Genomic DNA, 20,832 nt, shown 5'->3' with positions numbered 1-20,832 from the left:
TAATGGTTTACCCTGTACCCTGTTCACTCCCTGAGTAACTCTAATAGTTTACCCTCTACCCTGTTCACCCCTCTGAGAAGCTCTGTCACACACTTATTTAGGTACACACTCAGTCACACAATTACTCAGTCACACACTCATTTAAGTACTCAGTTATGCACTCAGACACACACTCAGTCACACACGTAGGTACACACTCAGTCACACACTCAGCTACACACTTACTCAGGTACACACTCAGTCACACACTTACTCAGGTACACACTCAGTCACACACTTACTCAGGTACACACTCCGCTACACACTTACTCAGGTACACACTCAGTCACACACTTACTCAAGTACACACTCAGTCACACACTTACTCAGGTACACACTCAGCTACACACTTACTCAGCTACACACTCAGCTACACACTTACTCAGGTACACACTCAGTCACACACTTACTCAGGTACACACTTCGGTACACACACATTTACACACTCAGTCACACACTCACACACAGTCATTGTGAGGTCAGAGGCATTATGGGGTCACAGCCAGTGTGAGGTCACAGGCCACGGTGGGGAAGGTGACCCTGCACCTGCCAGATTCACTCCACTGGGCACTCACACTGGAAAACAGTGAGAGAACCTGAATGCCCCCCCTTACAGTCCCCCCAGACTGGACAAATGTCACTTCTGTCCTCTCAGGAAGATAAAAACAACAAAACAGCCAGCACACGACTCTCGACTGTGACGAGGTGTGAAAGGGTTGGCAGCAACATTCATCTGCACTGCATCGATGAAGCGACCAGTGATCTCATCCTCACTGGAAAAATGTTAAGGGCAGATGTTTTATGAATGGAGTTACTAACAAAAGCTGGCTTGCGCACAAACGTGAGAAAAGTTGGCACAGCCACAAAGTGTGCTGTATTTTCAGCAAGCAGGACTCTCTGCAGTTCACTTCAAAACAGTGCTGGCACCTTGGCTGAAATCAGGAAGCCAGTGACTGTTTATTCCTGGGCTCTACACTCAGTAAGCACTTTATTAGGTATTTATAAGACTTCTTTTATTTACTTATTAAGTCTTCTGCTGTTTGGCCTATCTATCCACTTAGACATGTTGTGCATTCAGAGATGCTCTTCATTGTTGTAATTTGTGGTTATTTGTGTGGCTGTCACCTTCCTGTCAACTCTGACCTCTCTCATTAACAACAAGTTTCTGCCCGCAGAACTGCTGTTCACTGGATGTTTTTAGTTCGTCTCACCATTCTCTGCAAACTCTAGAGACTGTTGTGCATGAAAATCCCAAGAAATCGGCAGTTTCTGAGACACTAAAACCACCCTGTCTGGCACCAACAATAATTTCACAGTCAAAGATAATATTATTTCCCCATTCTGATGGTTGATGTGAAAATTAACTGAAGCTCCTGACCTGTTTGCATTGCACTGCTGCAGCACAATTGGCTGATTAGATAATCCCATTAATAAGTAGGTGTACAGGCATTCCTAATAAAATGGAGTGTATATATTACTTTTTAATAAACGATACGGGCTGAAATCAGAATATTCCACCAAAATCTGTCAAAACCACAGGCTTCACTGCTGCTCAAAATGTGCTCAAACACACTGACTGCCGCACAAATCTCAGATACATGCAAAATCACCTACAAGAGTATTACATAATAAACATAGCAGCTTCTGACACATAAATCAATGAAGCCTCGAAATCCCCCTAATCCAGAACGTTTACCCACAAATATTCCGCAGCGCCATACCTACCTCTTGTGCACATTTAAATTTCACTTCAGTCTGTTTTCCTTCAGGTCAAATTGACCATAAACATAATAGGAGGGTTACGGTCAGACGCGGCCTGTGTTGTGTTCATTAGCTCTGCCGGGGACGAGAAGCAGGGACACGCCATGGAGTTATCATGAACACTGAACAGTTACCGCCATGCCCTGCACATTATAATGTGTCTCCAGTCCAGTCTGTGTTATGGGCTTTCTGTACGTGTGGGCGAACCCCAGCCTGACTCGTGCGTGTGCGTGTGCACCGCACTCCAGAGACGTGGAGCAACCACCCTGCTGCAGGCTTGTTGCATCTCATTTTGTGAAGCAGCCAGCAAGCTGTCATCACACACACACACACACACACATACACACAAACACAGACGCACAGATACGCGCACACATGCATACTGTATACACAGACATGCACAGACACACACATGCACAAAGGGTGCACACACAGACACACACACACAGAAAATCCAGTTTTCCAGAGATGTTATGTTTGTGTTTCTGCTCACATTTTACCCTCAAGATGAAAGAAGCAGCAGCTGGAGGGGGTTGAGATGTGCCCCCGCCCGCCCCCCATCACCAACCTGCCACACTTGCTTTCCGTCTCCATTGCAAACTCCACATATTTCCAAACTCCACACATTCCCACACAGGTGAGTTTGTGTGAGAGTGATGGGGAGGATGGTTTGTGTGAGTGATGTGGAGGATGGTTTGTGTGAGTGATGCGGAGGATGGTTTGTGTGAGAGTGATGCGGAGGATGGTTTGTGTGAGTGATGTGGAGGATGGTTTGTGTGAGTGATGTGGAGGATGGTTTGTGTGAGAGTGATGTGGAGGATGGTTTGTGTGAGTGATGTGGGGGATGGTTTGTGTGAGTGATGTGGGGGATGGTTTGTGTGAGTGATGTGGGGGATGGTCTGTGTGAGAGTGATGTGGAGGATGGTTTGTGTGAGTGATGTGGAGGATGGTTTGTGAGAGTGATGTGGAGGATGGTTTGTGTGAGTGATGTGGAGGATGGTTTGTGTGAGTGATGTGGAGGATGGTTTGTGTGAGTGATGTGGAGGATGGTTTGTGTGAGTGATGTGGAGGATGGTTTGTGTGAGTGATGTGGAGGATGGTTTGTGTGAGTGATGTGGAGGATGGTTTGTGTGAGTGATGTGGAGGATGGTTTGTGTGAGTGATGTGGGGGATGGTTTGTGTGAGTGATGTGGAGGATGGTTTGTGTGAGTGATGTGGAGGTGAGTCTGTGTGAGAATGATGAAATAATGACTCACATGTGCCACATGTTCAGAGTTCAGAGTTACCCAGACATAGCTGAAAGTTGCAGGGCCACGGGAGCCACTGCGTTCAAAGCGAGCAAAATGTGGCAGTGGGAGGGTACGACATGCAACTTATGACTATTGATCATAATATGATAATAGTCCTCATAAGTTGCATGCTATTTATTTATTTTTAGTAGTATTACTATCGGAACTTATGCGTTTATGTACCATGCCTCTCAACGTTCTTGTCTGTCCAGCCCTACCAGTGGAGTTATGTTGTTTTTATCCGGACCTACAGTTCAAAAATGAGTATCAATGGAAATAGATAAGAGCACTGTGTTTTACCTCATACTACTCCCCAAAAAACAAGAGAACCATCACACAAGTTCAGGGAGGCCCACGGCATTCTCCTCCCGCGGTCCATGCCCCCGACGGCCCCTCCGCTGCCCTGCCCCTCACCTTCCTGCCCCGCCCTTTCTCACACTCCTGCCCGGGGGCAGCTGGGCCAGATGTCTGTGACTGTCGTCAGAAGGATGACAAGCACCTGCTGTCAGGGGAAATTAGAAAGCTTGCCCCCCCCCCCCCCCCACCACCCCAAGCCCCCATTCCTCTATCACTTTAATTATTTACTCTTTCATTTATTCTTTTCTCTGCAAGGGCGACAGGAGACAGCTGATCGGCGGTTATGAATAGCGCAATATAAATTTGAAGCCCGTCTTCGACCTAACGAACCAAGAAATAATTACGCTGTGACGATTAATGAGTTTGTGAGTTTGATACCTGCATTAAATACTGGTGTTGCTTCATTTCTGTTTCCTTAATATTTATTTACGAGGGCAGATATTTCATAGTCACTCACAACACTCAAAGTGCAAAAGCCTAGGGCATAAACAAACATCTGGCCAGTCAGACAAATCATTTTCTATATCATTCTATTATAAATTGACAAGAAATTGATTATAATAATCCAAGGAAATCACTAAATTTAAGGCTTGATTAAATAAAATAGGCCTGTGGTTCTCAGTTGTTTTCCAAAAACGCGAGGGCTTCGGAAAAAAAGGCCAGGAGACCACTGTGGATACAGATTTTTGTTCCAGCCAACTGTGTAATTTGGAATAATAAGGAAATTGACAACATGCACGTACCTGCTCGAATGATTCCAATTAACACCTCTTTTCATTTCCCCCAGAGGCAGTTGTTGAGTTTCAGTAACTCTCTTTCCACAAGTTCAACAGTCATACTGCAACCAATCAAAGCAAATCCATCACACAACCAACACATCGATCAATCAATCCCATGTATATAACACAGTCCCTTCATATATTGTAGCTGAATTCATAGGGCATTAGATGCTGGAATTGGCCATTATACAGGACTAAGTTTAGAAAGCTGAGAGATTGGCCTTTTATGGCTATAGTAGCCGTCTAGTTAGCATGTTCTGAGTGCTGCAAAGACTCTTTTATTGCAGTCATTGTGTTTCTCACAATGAATGCAATCAAGCAAATGGTTTACCAAAATAGCCAGGCAGATAGGAGGTCCTCTCACTCACAGTGCTGTGTTGAAATTCAGACGTATCATTGCAAAAAAAATATGAGAATGAACAGAACGTATCACATGAGCGAGAACACCACCTTAGGCTTAGGGTTGACAAATCCCTGCGTTCAAAATGGAAGCCCATGTGCAAACACGTTTGTTAACAAAATGGCATACATTAATCTATGGCCAATGGAGTGTCACAGTTGTTAAGGCAGTGGTCGTCACTCTTGGTCCTGGAGAGCCACAGGGTGTGCTGGTTTTTGCTTTCACCTTAATATCTGCAACCAATTCAGACCCAAAACACCAGATGGGGTGAGTTTTTCTGTAGAATTAACTCCTTTCATTGATGAATCAACACACCCCGTGACTCTCCAGGACCAGGAGTGAGAACCACTGTGTTAGGGCCTCTTGTCGACAGAGTGCAGTTCAAGCACACACCAACTGAACACACAAGTCAACCGCTTCCTGGAAAAAAATATGTGTACGTCTTAACACACGGCAAACATTTGCATGTTAATAACTCACAGCGGAGGCGTATTTATAAAGCAATAAACAGACACAGATTAAATTAAACTAGACAACGCACACAAGGCGAAGCCAAGTGACACATGTTACATCAGCACGGGCGAAAGTGTGATGCGTTTCCTTAAATAGGAGCCGGGGAGAGAGTGGGCGGGCGGCGGGATGGGAGTGATTAAGATTCTGTGAAGTGTACGCTGCCAGTGCAGCGCTCCGGACCCACAAAGCACATTTCTGACAGCTCATGTGTCAGCATTGTTTTCCCCTCTTAATGCGCGTCTCTTTTTCCTCCTCAAAGTTCATTAGGAAGCAGGTAATGTTTTGACATTTGGGCTAATTAGCATGCCCGGCAGGCAGAGAGCCACTCGCCGTCCCCTGTGTGCACTTGACTCCGCGGTGCGCGCTGTCAAAAGGGAGCGGGGGGGAAAAAAGCGCCGATGCACTTTGCACACAGAGGGCGAGCGGAAAGGAAACGTAACAGATGCAGTCTCTTTCTCTCCGCTCCCCCTCTCTCTTTCCCTGGGTGGGAGGGCAGCGGTTGTTGGCAGGGCTTGCGGATGGCGCTGTGAGTGATCTAAAACTAGCCTCAGCGGCCCTTGTCGGACGCAGATGTGCATCGTTCTGACACCCCGCCCCCCGCAGCCACCTGAGGAAGCTCAACTGGGTAACAGCTCCTCCCACTGATACATACACTCACCCCCCCAAACACTCCACACTGATACATACACTCACCCCCCCAAACACTCCACACTGATACATACACTCACCCCCCCAAACACTCCACACTGATACATACACTCACCACTGATACATACACACCCCACTGATACATACACACACCACTGATACATACACTCACCCCCCCAAACACTCCATACTGATACATACACTCACCCCCCAAACACACCCCACTGATACATACACACACCACTGATACATACACTCACCCCCCCAAACACTCCACACTGATACATACACTCACCCCCCAAACACACCCCACTGATACATACACACACCACTGATACATACACTCCACACTGATACATACACACACCACTGATACATACACTCCACACTGATACATACACTCACCCACCAAACACACCCCACTGATACATACACTCCTCACTGATACATACACTCACCACTGATACATACACACACCACTGATACATACACTCCTCACTGATACATACACACACCACTGTTACAACACTCCCCGCTGTGATGTTCAATACCCTCCAGGCTTCAGTTCCCACAGAGAAACACACTGTTTCAGGCTAGCAGATGATCTATGCCTGTGGAAAAATTCTAATTCTGGCCAACCCCTCTGCCCATTTAATTGGCTGTCTACACACCTGCAAATTTAACAGAAGCTTTTATCCAAAAACAGCACACATCAAGGTCATAGAACAAACAACCGAACAGGTCAGATAAGGTACAATTCACATATTTCTGGTTGTACATCGGTCCAGTACACACGATAGGCCAAGCCTGTAACTACCGTACCAGGACAACTACAACTTCAGGAGCTAAATTACCACAACAAATACAAATTCAATCTTCCTTGATTAATGTCCCTAGATTAAGGGATGTCCTTTTTCACCTACGGTAGCATTCTATCACAGAGCAAGTTTGCCAGGAAACAGGAGGACAATGCCAAAACCTACAGACCACACAGTGAACAGACATTACTTACATCAAGAAAATCGCAATATAAAATGCAATGATCTATTTTTCTATCAATCTAAAATAATAAACAAAGAAGCCGGGACAGACAGGGATCAACTTCATCATGAGGAGGGCGAGACAGACAGGATAGGGGGGGTTATTACAGTTATTTAGCTGACACTTTTATACAGAGCGACTTACAGTTGATTAGACTAAGCAGGGGCCAATCCCCCCTTGAGTAATGTAGGGTTAAGGGCCTTGCTCAAGGGCCCAACAGCTGTGTGTATCTTATCCTGGCTGCACTGGGACTTGAACCATCAACCTTCATGTACCTTTGCCACTAGTCTGCAGGCTGCCTTATTAAGGCTGCCCTCACCAAGAAGCAGTAACAGTTCCAGTTGTCATGGGGGCTGTTTAAACATGCCCCCCCTCTCCTCTCTCTGAGAAACTGCTAATGTGCAGAGCAGAGAAAGGTCAGGGGAAATATTACTTTTTTTGCCTCCTCTCTTTCCTCTTGGCTTGGCATGATTTACAGCGAACTCAGTTAGTCTTCACTTCACCTCTTATTTCCCTCCCATAACCGTAAGTGTGATCCGCCTTGATCTCACGGAGCAGCGGCAGCAGCACTATGGCAACCGCACAGGCAGGGAAGAGGGAAGAGGGGAGGGGAGCTCTACTGGCCCACAGACACGTTTCGGGAATCCCAAGATGGACGGAATATCTCTGGTGCGTCAGTCTCCAGTCTTTCTAAATCTCTCTCTCTCTCTCTCTCTCTCTCTCTCTCTCTCTTTTTCAGTCTTTCTAAATCTCTTTCCTAAATCTTTCTGTCTTTCAGTATTTATAAATCTCTCTATTTCAGTCTTTATACATTTCTCTCTTTCATTCTTTATAAATCTCTCTCATTCAGTTTTTATAAATCTCTCTCTTTCAGTCTTTATAAATCTCATTCATTCTTCATAAATCTCTTTCAGTTTTTATAAATCTCTCTCTTTCAGTCTTTATAAATCTATCTCTTTCCATCTTTATAGATCTCTCACTCTTTCATTCTTTATAAATCTCTCTTTCAGTCTTTATAAATCTCTTTCAGTTTTTGTAAATCTATCTCACTCTTTCATTCTATATAAATCGCTCTCTCTGAGTTTTTATAAACCTCTCTCTTTCAGTCTTTATACATTTATCTCTTTCAGTCTTCATAAATCTCTCACTTTTTCAGTCTTCATACATCTCTCTAACTTTTTCAGTCTTCATAAACCTCTCTCTTTAAGTCTTCATAAACCTCTCTCTTTCAGTCTTCATAAACCTCTCTCTTTCAGTCTTTATACAGTGGGGTGAAAAACCTTGGGCACCCCATGTCTGTTACAATGAATCTGTATGTGACCAAAAGCAAACCTGAACTCTGAAACCTGAAATTTTAAAGGAGGATTGCTTTTTATTTTAATTTGTGACTGTATTAAAAAAAGGGAAAGGGCCTTGTGCAAAGGTTTGGGAACACTTACTAAGGCCCAGACCTAGGTGATTTACTCGTTAGGGCTTCAATGAGTGAGTATAAGTCCAGGACTGAACTTTTTATTCTCAAGTAACTTGCCTTTTGAAGTATCCAACTGCAGTGGCTGTTCTTTCTGCTGTCAACAATAATGGGTTCCTCTAAACAGCTGTCCAAGTATTTCAGAATGAAGATGATTCCAACAAGAAGAAGAAGGCTACAAAAACTATTTAAATGTTTCAAACTACTAATTTCCACAGTCAGAAACATTGTTAGAAAATGGAAGATAAATGGAACAGTTGAGGTCAAGGCAAGATCTGGAAGACCAAGAAAGATTTCAGGTAGAATGGCCCGAGAAGACCTGGTGAGAAATGTTCAAAAGAACCCACACATCACAGCAAAAGAGCTGCAAACAAGGTAACTGATTCTGAATAACAGGGGATTATCATCAAAACATCAATTCTGGCATAGAAATGCACTCCGGAGGAACTGTATTAACAATTTACCAGTTTAACAACTCCTGAACTATGGTATTTCCCCACAACTGCACACTAGACATAGGCACATTTACTACAGGCATTTACTACTGTTATGCTTGCAGCCAGAAACCAAAATGCAGACCACAGTATTCCAAAAACGTTGTCTTTATTCAGTCCAAGGATCAGACACAGTGCCAAATTGAGAAGCCAAAGGGAAGTCACAAAAACAGTCCATAGGTCAAAATCCAGGAGATCAGAAAGGCAGAGGTACAGAGGAGTAGGCACAGGGAGAGTCGTAAACGAAGTGAGGATCAAAAACCGAAAAGCACAAGCAACCAAATCAGAAGGGAATAGGCAAACTCAAAGTCAGGCAAAAGGTTGTCTCAGGAATAACAGGAATAACAGGCTTACACACAATGGGAGTGAGGGCGATCAAACAAATAGACATTAGGCGAGACACATGAAAGGGCAATCATTCAATAACGAGAGGAACGAAGATGCGGGACTGGATTCACAAAGCCTCACATGTAATACGAAGGGCTCCGGATCAGGGAGTAGACAATCGCACAGACTTAAGCAATGCAGTGATATGTTACTTACGTGATTAAACTATAAATACCCAAAACTAGTGTATGTTAGTAAATTCTTTAGACAAACATATTAGGGCTCAGAACTACAAGAATACAGACATCACAGGGGAAGACGAAGGCAATGAACAATGAATGTAAACGGAAACCAGACACGAATATGAAAAATAATAAAGTTACAAAAACGCAGAATAAACTAGCAGACAGAATACAAGATCATTACATTTACAAACACAACCGTGGTTGCCGAGGCTCTGGACTGGGTCATGCTGCAGCAACACAGAAGCAGACAGGAGCAAACGCGCCTGCTAAACGCAATAAATGGCAATAAAAATGGGCCATTTGCCATTGACCTGTCCTTACATCTTTAAATGTGAGTGTAGGAGTAGAAGTCACCCATTTTTACCCTTAAGTTACACTTCAGACTAATTTTTAACTTTGAGCGGCTTGTCGGGGGGACAATCCGACCCGATTCCTGCGGTCTCGCTGTCAAACCCAGTCCCGCTGACGCTTAAGACTCAGCAAGGGGGATGGTTCCCCGCTCTGCATCTCAATGTCACGTTTCCTCCATCTTCTGGAATGACACAGGGGCCTCCCAGTGGGCGTGTACCCTGCACCCTGTCACTGGCGTTTGAGCCACTGGCCCAGCTAAACCCCCCGACAGCCGGCCGGGCAGGAAGACACTTCGCCGTGACCGAGCCACCTGTTCCCTCCCCGCTCGGAACTGGCTTCAGAGAAACCGCCAACCCCACTGTGACCCTGCGCGCTCCACTCTCCCGCCGAGTCGAGCGCTGCATATTCCAGACAGCTGACTGACAGCCGAACCCCCGCCCGCCATCACCAGCTAACCCCCAAACCTTAATCCCGTACCCACTCCCCCACCCCCTTATTCCTTACTCCAGAAGAAAGGCCATTGTTTACAGCAGTCAGTTTTCATTTTCGGAGAGGAGAAAGCTAATTAATTGGTTCGTCGTCGCCAGATTGACTTCTCGCTGATGGCAAGCTGCCTCTGCTGGCCAGACAACCGGGCTGTTCTGATCGATCACCCGACTCGTCTGGGAGACCAAAGGAACAGGGATGGGGGGGGGGGTTAAGAAAGAATAGCTGAGCAGCAGAGAGAAGCCCCTAATTCAAGACGGAGTCCATCTCTGGAACACCACGGCACAACGCCGTACCACAAAACAAAAGCCCACAAACAAGAAAGTAGAAAGCCACCAGCTCTTACCTTCCCAAACTGCTCAAAGTACTGCTTCACGTCCTCCACTACCGTGTTCGCTGATAATCCACCAACAAAGATTTTCTTTGTTCTCGTGACCATCTGGACAAAAACGAGAGGGAAAAAAAGAGACACTTGAGTTACAAAGTGTACGCTTCAAAGGCATCATAAGCACAGCTCAGAACAATCCATCCTTGTTTTAGCAGCATTTCCAGAGCCTTCATGCAGAACTGCAGGTTGGCCTGGGGACCGTGGGAGGGTCCAGAGTGTAGAGGGAGGACTCAACACCAGAACTGGATTATAGGTAACAGTACGTTTACTGTTCCCTAGACACCCTCTGTACCATCATGAGTCTCAATCACATTACATGTTATTTAGCTGACACTTTTATCCAAAGCAACTCACAGTTGATTAGACTAAGCAGGGGACAAACCCCCCCTGGAGCAATGTGAGGTAAAGGGCCTTGCCCAACAGTTCTGTGGATCTTATCATGGCTACACTGGGGATTGAACTGCCAACCTTGCGGGTCCCAGTCATGTACCTTAACCACTACAGTCTACAGGCTGCCCCCTTCCAAACCTTGGAGCTCTGAGGCTAAAAGCTCTCTCACTGAAATCTTGGGCACATAAAGGTATCCTGCATGAAATGCCACCCCCATCCTGCAGGGGGAGAAGAAGGCCTTAAGAAATGGGCCCCATTAGGGTAGCTTCTCATCTTTAATAAGACTGCGATTAGGGTAAGTGGTCTGTATTAATATAGCCTAGCCTTTTATACATTTATGCAGCCTTTATCCAAAGTGCTATAAAATTGATGCTTGTCATTCACCCATTCACACACACTCACGACAATCTGCTGCCATTCAAGGCACCAACCAGCTCATCAGGTGTCTTGCTCAGGGACACCCAGGGCAGGTTTGAACTGGCAACCCTCCGATTGCCAGACGACTGCTCTTACCTCCTGAGCCAATGTCACCCCAGAGGCATTTAGCATGACTAAGAGCACTGAGGCCTCCAGGACTTTGTGCTCCATGCTCGGGTTCTTTAGCATTGCTCTTTACCTGCCTTTACCTCTCTGAACAGCCCATCGACAGCCTGACCCATGAATTTAGTCCCGGTCATAATCACCGTGGCTGTGCTCTGATCAGGAACTGTTGTGACAGCCAATCAATTAATACAAAAATATGTCTCGCAGCATGAATATTTACGAGGAGCCGGCTGGGAGGGGGTGAGTGGAGCATGGGATTATTGCTAACGGCTACACCACCCCCCCCCCAGGACCTGGTCCCCCACTAGGTGCTATGCAACAGGCTGACCAAAGTCCCTCACGTCCATAAGAAGGACACTGGAAGGACCTTCATGGAAGTACAATGTGTCTATAGCACAACACAGTCCCAAAGGTTATCTACAAATACCTCATTATGATCATGAGTACTTCATCACTCCAGAACAACTTACACTCCAAACCACAAATCATTATCACTAAAGAGGTAGTGCTGTTAATTACAATTATAATATAGTCCGGATAAAGAGATGGGGAGGGGGGGAATAGAGAAAAAATAATGGCAAAAGAACAGAATACTTCACTCAAGGGCATGGGGTTAAGCAGGGCTGCAGCTTATATCCTACTTTGTTCAATATTTATATCAATGAGCTTGCAGTGCTATTGCTACTGGACCCTAAGCAATAATGAATCAAAAGTCTATTCTGCTGGAGCAATACTGTCAGAACTGGGCCCAGACAGTAAATTAAGCAAAAAACTCAATTTTCATCTTCCAAAAGAAAGCCAGGAACAGACACTGTTTCACTCTAGGAAACACCACCTCTAGGAATGAGTGCCTCTGGAAAGTGGTCAGTGTGCTTTTGATTCAGCAGTGAATTAAAATTTGGTGCAAGAATTCTGACAGTGTGAGGCCCACTCAGTAAACTCGAGTACACTAAATGGGATATGCAACCAACACAGGCCCTGCAAGCTGAGTTCTGTAGAAATATATTGAAACTTCAAAGGAAAACCCCAACGAATTCTAGCAGGGCAGAATTAGGCAGATTTCCACGAATTATACCAGCTCAAAAAAGATCCCTAAAATGTTGGCTATATCTCCATTCAAATCCACATAACTCCCTCCAATTTGAGGCACTCAAAACCCAAGAGCTCAGCCCTAAAACCGAGAACAAGGCAAGTTATTCTCGGCGCTCATCCATGGCGAGGGTGAAGAACAGCCCCTCGACGACAGCACACTCCCCACTCCCGTCCTGTCCTCCCACGGGAGAAACACCACCGGCTCTTCCTCAGATAATTCAAAGGTTTGTTTCTTCTTTCATTCCATATTGGCTTACATGCCGGCCCCTTCCGTATCTCTCTCTCTCTCTCTGCTTTACTGACGAGACGCATCTTAGCCCTACAGAAGCCGTGTCTGAAGGGTTAAAATCAGAGCGAACAGCTTGAGGTCTCTGCGGCGGCAGGCCCAGACAGGACGCAGGTGATGGAGAGCGCGGGGTAATGAAGGAGCCGTCGCGTCTCGTAATAACACGCTCCGACAGGACGCGCGGCCGGCGCTCCACGGGCGCGGGGGACTCGCCGATTCGCACTCGCGGTTAATACAGCGGATTCTCATTATTTGTGCAAATTCGAAAAGCGACAACTGAGGCACAGAGGAGGGGGATGCCGCAAACGCTCGACGGCGAGGAGACGAGGTGTCACAAACAAATTAACACACAATAAAAAGCTGGGGATAGATGGGGGGGTGGTGGAAACTGACTCCTCGGATAGAAAGCCGAGAGGACTCTCGAATGCGCGGAACGGTTATGATGTGGCAGAATGATGAAGGTGGAGATCTGTAATCTTTCAGCGGCCCTTTCAAGGGCAGAGGAACCAGAATGCCCCCCCCCCCCGCACAGTGTGGGGCTGCGTGTTTATATGGAAATATATAAATATATAAATGCACACAATCAGCTGAGTTTGTCAGTTTCTCGAGTGCTTTCTCCGTCCCCGTTGCTGATCGGGCGGTTTTGGGCCCTTCAGTCATTCCTGGTGGATGGGATTTGATCATTCTCGGGGCGTGGAGTAATTTCCTGCCTTTTTGCACCCCCCGCCCGCCAGGCCTGGAGGTGAGAGATACTGTTATTCACAGCTGTGCCACGTGAGCCTGCCACCCGCAGGCTGCCAGGGGAGGATACAACAGGGCAGGAGGATGGAAAGCAATGCATTGTGGGAGAAAACTCTGCCCTTCCTCATCACTCAGACCCCCCACCAATAACCCTCCCCCCGCTGAGCTTCTCCTGGCCCCAAGTGGTTGTCTTGAATTTACATAGGGCTCTCTCTCTCTCTCTCTAATTCACTCTAGTTCCCTCTCTCTCACTCTTTCATTTCCTCACAGCCAGCTACTTGTCACCAAGCAGAATCTATAGATTCTGACAGGAAAATACGGGAAAGAGAAGAGGGTCTTTCGGTTATGTCAGGAATGAGGTCTTAGCTTAGGCATTGTTCAGGTGCTGTTTACTTACAAATCAAGAGGGATTAAAGAAAAAGGAAGAATGTGGCTCACATGTTTTTTTTCTTTAAACCTTAAAGCCTCTCAAGAGATTCAAGGGGAAAATAGTCTTTACAGGAGCCAGATAGGCAGCACCCACAATCCCCTGGGAGGAGGGAGGGGAACATCATTAAGATGCATCACAAGATGAACCTTGGGAAATAATCTTTTTTATTAACCTCAGGTCTGGAAACACAGATCCTTATCAGTGCAGTTTCTTATCAGCACGTAGGATCGACAAGGGGGATAGGGTTGCCAGTTTAAATCCCAAAAAGGGGGTGGGGGCACTGCAGTTGCACCTTCCAGGAAGGTACTTCCATGAGATATCAGTAAAACATAAATAAAGTTTAAAAAAGGAAAAGAAAGATTGGACCCGCACCAGTCAGCCTTGTCTGCTTGGCAGATCAATATTAATTAGACAGCTAGCAGCACAACCCAAGGCCCTTGGCCTAATGCAGCGACAGAGGCCTTTTTGGGGCGACATGGCTCAGGCAGTAAGAGCAGTCGTCTGGCAGTCAGAGGGTTGCCGGTTCGATCCCCCGCCCGGGCTGTGTCGAAGTGTCCCTGAGCAAGACACCTAACCCCCAAATGCTCCTGACGAGCTGGTCGGCGCCTTGCATGGCAGCCAATCGCCGTCTGTGTGTGAGTGTGTGTATGAATGGGTGAATGAGAAGCATCAATTGTACAGCGCTTTGGATAAAGGCGCTATATAAATGCCAACCATTTAGCATTTACCATTTAGGCCTAACGTGGTGGGAGGAGCCAAAAGTAGAGTATCCCTTAACTATGGGAGGGGCCTAATGCCATGGGAGGAGCCTAACAAAGTGGGAATGGACTAAAGCACTGAAGCGCTTAAGTATAGGGGGGGGGGATCACAGAATCATGTACTTCCTAAACCTACTGCTCCTGTACCCCACTTCATGAATGAGACTTTATCAAGTGTTCTCCAATCACAACATAATAGGAAAAGTAAATGTACCATTCCCTCTCCAAAAAGTCAATTTGCTTGTTTCCTGTCCCCCACTGACTGCCAGAAACATTTTCAAAAAGGAGTGAATAAATAAAGACAGAGAATGAGATTACGGAGCGAGGGAATAGGGTGTGGATGCACGTGGGGCGGTGTTTGAAACACAACTCTCCAAACCCCACATCGTCTCAAACTCCACAGGCTCTCAAACTCCACAGGCTCTCAAACTCCACAGCGTCAAAAACTCTAAAGTGTCTGAAACCCCACATTGACTCAAACTCTGAGGCATGTCAAACTCCACAGCGAGTCAAACTCAACAGCATCTGAAACTCCAGATCGTCTCAAACTCGACAACGTCTCTAATTCCAGTGTCTCAAACTCCAGATCGTCTCAAACTCCACAGCCCCTCAAACCGGACATTGTCTCAATCCCCACATCGTCTCAAACCTCACATCGCCACAAACTCGACAGCTTATCAAACTCGACGGCGTCTCACCTGCCACGGCGTCTAAAACTCCACATCATCTCAAACGCCACGGCGTCTCAAACACCACATCATCTCAAACTCCACATCATCTCAAACACCACGGCGTCTCAAACACCACATCATCTCAAACTCCACATCATCTCAAACGCCACAGCCTGTTCATAATGAGGCTCTCCCTCCTTCCTCCACCCTCTGCACTGTCACCACGCAACTCGGCTGTCGGACGGAATGGCACCTTGTCACGTTTCTGTTGGCGTTCATAAGTCCTGTTCTGTTCCTGCAGTGGGCACAGCTGCCGCAGCTCCAGTCCACAGAGACGGAGCCCCGTTTACACTGCCGCTAAAACCACATGAGACCCTGCCATTCGCCCAGTTTGCCATTTACGGATACAGAATGAGGAGATCTAACACCGCCACCAAAACCACACCGTCTACAGGGGTGGAATCTGTTACCGCTGCAAAATTTCGACTCAGTAAGCATAAAGATGGCAGCAGACAGCAGTAGGACAGGACAGGTGAGGGCAGATCGACAGTTAGCACGGTGAGCACGGTGAACACAGTTAGCCTTAGCACTGCACAGGGAGGGGGGTTCCAGTCTCATTATTCACTGAAACACCCGGAAGGGCAATGAAACACATTTTGAAGAAGAAAACAGGCATTACCCGTGGGCAACCAAACATGAACAAGGCCGTCCTTCAGTAATGCCTGTTAACGTCACAGGGACTGAAAATACAGTTCCGGCGCAGGCCCTGTTAACTGGCTCCATTAACAGGACAGGGTCAAGAGAAAATGGATTTCCCTGTACCACGATTAGGTTCAAACAGGGAGGTGCTTTACTCCACACCAGATATAGGACAAAACTGAGTGTAAAAGCAGTAGGCTTCGTTAGGAGTGGACACATATATGGGAGAGGGAGGGGATCAGACTAAGCACAGCGGCAGTTTCAGGGACAAACCTCGCAGTGTGTGTGTGTGTGTGTGTGTGCATGTAGAGGTTGAGTGCTGGGGCCATGAAGGGGTTGGTGGGGGGGGGGGGATTTATTAGTTTAAAAATTTCATGAATAGAAAAATAAATGTGCCCATCCGCTGATTTTATAACAAACTCCACTCATCACCTGCCTGAGGTCAGGGCATGAAGGCTGGTCCCACAGTAAACCACCGTGCACACAGCCATGCTGTTCGCTTCATGAAAAATAAACCACGTTTCATGAAATGTAATCCAGAGACTGGATCCTCTGATTTAAAATACAGTCATGAACTCAGCGCTTAAAAACGAAAGAAGAAATGGGATGCTCTAATTCTGAGTACAGAGAAGCAAATGTATAAAGACGGTAACAGCTGGAGCCATCACATCCTTTTGGTTCTCACTTTAATGGCCAGAGCTGCTCTACACATTAAACCCACAGCCGATAGGATACCGCAGAGTTCCGGACCAACCAGGGCCGGCAGACCCACAGGGCAGCACCTGATTGGCTGTCGTGTCGTTAAGATCATTTTCATGCGTTATACAACAGGACACCTGCAACACACACCGCCTCACCCATTACCCAAATAAAGAGTCTAAAAATGGATTAAAAATATACTGTAGAGTAGAAAAATGACATGAAAAAATTGAAAAACTGAGAAGTGCTCCTCAAAGCCATTCTGAAAAATTAATATGCTAATTAAGTGCCCGCTTCAGGCAAAATCCCAGGAACCTTCGCAAGGGAGTTATGAGCACTTAACAAATGACTTACTCCATTGTGCTGGGAGCAGTATACATTTTTAAAGTGACTGCATTTTTATTTTTTAAATTCTTTTGCACACACAATGAGACCTTGCCATTTCTGAGACGTTCTCCCCGTTTGCCGTTTATGGATACAGAATGAGGAGATCTGACTTACGGTCGTATAATTTCTCAAATTGCTGGAGCTGTGCAAGACAGTGACTTTCATCAACATTCCAATTTAGTTTCCAATTTCCTTTTCACGGGCATGAAATTCTTCTCCGGTTCAGCGGAGGAATATCAACTTTTACTGAGATCATGAGCACCGGCAGTAAGATGACTCAATGAGCACACACTCACACACACACACACACACACTCACACACACTCACACACACACACACACACACTCACACACACACACACACACACACACACACACTCACACACATACACACACTCACACACACACACTCACACACACACTCACGCACACACACTCACGCACGCACACACACACGCACTCTCACACACACACACTCACACACACACACTCACACACAAGAGTACACCACTCTTCTAAAACAGCATGAAGACAAACTTACAATAAACAAGGACGAAATAGGTCATGCCCACGTTCAATTTTTCCAGTCGGCCAAGTTTTAATAAGCAAGTAACTCAATTGCAGGTAATTGTGCTTGTGTGAGCGCATACATGTGAACCAAATTAAGTCAAAGCAAAAGCGCTGGTCTCAAATAATTTCACACCTGCATACTCTGACTGCCCCACTTGTGGACTAGCTTACTGCTTTAAAACAGGAAATAATTAACAGACTGCAAAGTTTTTATGAAGCACTGACAGTTGGAGGGTTCTTTCTCGTCTGGGTTTTTGGTCCCATCGTCTCTCGCTGCGGAAGTTTGGATACAGTAACAAGGAAATAAATGTGTCCTCATTCAGCTCTTAGCTCTGCAGTGCACTGTCCTAATGATAGTTCTACTGGGCGAGACTGAATGGTGCCTGCTTGTCTCAACGAGACAGCAATAGGTGGGCGGAGTTAGAGATGACTGACAGCTGCACACAGATGTAAGTGGGCGGAGTTGGAGATGACTGACAGTTGCACACAGACGTAAGTGGGCGGAGTTGGAATAGACTGACAGCTGCACACAGACGTAAGTGGATGTTAAGATGGCGGAGATTCCTGAATGACCATCTTAATATCCACGCTTCCTTAACCCCTTTTCACAATCTGAACATATAGATGCGGCAGTGCTACCCACTGCATCATCCGTGCCGCCCAATATAACAGTTTATTTCGGTAATTTAATGTTTGGCCTATTGTATGTCTCCATGACTACTTTTTCTTCTTATTTCTCCACCTCATAGCGGCTGCTTTGACATTCAATAGCAAAACACCAGTCCCCCTGCTGACAAACACCAATAGTGTTTGTCTCCAAAGGCAAGCGATTGAACACTCAGAAACACCTGTGAAGCCATTTATCCCAAATATTATGGTGACCTGAAATGGGGGGACTATGTATAAAAAGTGCCGTCATTTCTACACGGTGAAACCAAAAAGTTTTAAAATGCTCTTTAATAAAACTGAAAATGTGCACTTTAATTTGCACAATTTTCACTTAAACCACATGCAAAGTATTTTACATCCATAATTATGGAGTACAGAGCCAAATCAAGAAAAGAATATGTCTTTGTCCCAAGGCCTACAGAGCTCACTGTATATATTTGTAGGCATAAGATAATGGAATTAATTTGTACTTGTTTCATCCTAGCTAGCTTACTAGGACAGGTTGAATCAGTTTACTTAACCACACTGTAAAAATTTAGTTTCATTAAGTATGACTGTTATAAGGATAACACAGGATAAAATATACAATTTTCTTAGCCTAAAATGAAATACTGTTTCATGCATTTAGTGCAGTGAAAAGTATTAATTTAAAAGCACTTGAATGTAATGTTTGAGCTTTCCATGAGGCATTACATTAATACAATGCTGTATACTGGGTGAATCTTTGTTAACTGTTGTTAACAAACCAGCTGAGAAAATGAAAGAAAAAATGCAGCTTTGTCGTAAAAATTTATTGTCTTTCATTAAAACAATACCACTATTCTTCCACAAATGTGAGAGCTTAATGATTTTTCATTTTTAAAATAAATCAGCTTTTTAAAACACATAAAAGTTTCAGTCTGTGGTGTTACCTTCACTTATGGTACAATATTCTGTGGTACAATATCATGTTATATGATAATTTTGTTCCCTGAACTGCAATTTATACTAGTATGCTGAATAAACACTTACAATCTCTATTGTGAGGTGGTGTGAGAAGTAACACCACAGACAGTAGCACCAAAGACAACTGCACACAAATACATTGTTTGCATCACAAATCAAAGAATGCCCCTAGTGCTGGTAGCTTGTCCGGTAGCTTGATTCAAAACATACAGTAGCTTGAGCTGGTCAAACCATGTCAAGCTGGGAGCTGATCTGAACTGGTCAACCTGCTAAACAATGTTGAACTGGGAGCTGGTCTGAACTGGTCAACCAGCTGTTTCAAAATCTAGCAAAACCTAGTTTATTCAGCAGGGTAGAAAACTGAAATGTTCCAGCCCCTGTGGAAACTGCAAGAGAAGGCCAGGCAACCCAAACACACAGCTTCCTGCCTTTAAAGGGCACCCCTCAAATCTAAAAACCACAGCTCTGGCCAGACAGAATTCAGAGGCAGGAGAGGGATTTCAGGCAGCCTTCTATGCTGTGCAAATGCTATAAACTCAGACAACTCAGTTCCTCAATTTGTGGGCACGGAACTCCAAAATCTTGTTCACACAGCAACCCACAGCCAGAGGTATGAGTCCCTGCATGACCCCTTTATTAAATCAGTTCCAAATATTTTATTAAAAACTTTTATTAAACAATGTTATGAAAAATCTGATAACCTGCCACCTTACAAATGCGAAATTCATCTGCGAGCCGCACTCAGAACTTCATGAATAATATAACTCATTTACTGGTCTGATCCACAGCCACGTCGCTGTTGCTGTGGCGATATCTAGCGTACCTCTCATGATGCAATGCTGATGAGTGTGTGAGCTTTCTGCGGTGCACTCTCGAGCACAGCTCTGTGACAGCTCTTTTGTTGAGAGCTTTCTATAAATGACACTGACAGACTGACTGCATCTGCTCAATAAACGCATTACACAAACACATACTGTATGCACACACACAGACACGTGCACACACACACACACACACACACACACACACAAGCATACACACGGTGGGATTTGGGGCGCAGGTGTTCATCAGTGGGGGCTGTTCTATGGGTGGGATTTGGGGTGCAGGTGTTCATCAGTGAGAGCGGTTCTATGGGTGGGATTCGGGGCACAGGGTTACTCAGTGGGGGCCGATCTATGAGTGGGATTTGGGGTACAGGTTTAATTGAGCCGCAGGTGCTCAGGTCTGGGCTGCTGAGGAACGATCTGGTCCTGAAGCCCTGGTGCGGGGTATAATTGGGCCCTGGCAGTCGATTAGCTGATTGATAAATGCCTGGTTAGGCATATCCCCTCCTCCTCCCACCCCAGACTCCCCACGCTCACAATCG

The 20,832-nt window shown here is 45.7% G+C and overlaps 1 protein-coding gene across 5 annotated transcripts in view; it reads right to left on the bottom strand.

The window, feature by feature from the left end:
* Nucleotides 1-20,832, bottom strand: part of msi2b (musashi RNA-binding protein 2b) — a 208,725-nt gene that overhangs the window by 143,151 nt on the left and 44,742 nt on the right. For all 5 annotated transcript variants that reach the window (XM_061216701.1, XM_061216702.1, XM_061216704.1 and 2 more), the window contains exon 6: nucleotides 10,545-10,637. In XM_061216701.1, the coding sequence (XP_061072685.1) occupies nucleotides 10,545-10,637 (93 nt within the window). The remainder of the gene's footprint in view (nucleotides 1-10,544; nucleotides 10,638-20,832) is intronic.

This window comes from Conger conger, chromosome 13, assembly GCF_963514075.1.
Source record: "Conger conger chromosome 13, fConCon1.1, whole genome shotgun sequence".
In the NCBI taxonomy this organism is placed as follows: domain Eukaryota; kingdom Metazoa; phylum Chordata; class Actinopteri; order Anguilliformes; family Congridae; genus Conger; species Conger conger.
The sequence above is the reverse complement of the archived record's forward strand: the minus strand, read 5'-3'. Positions and strand labels throughout refer to the sequence as shown.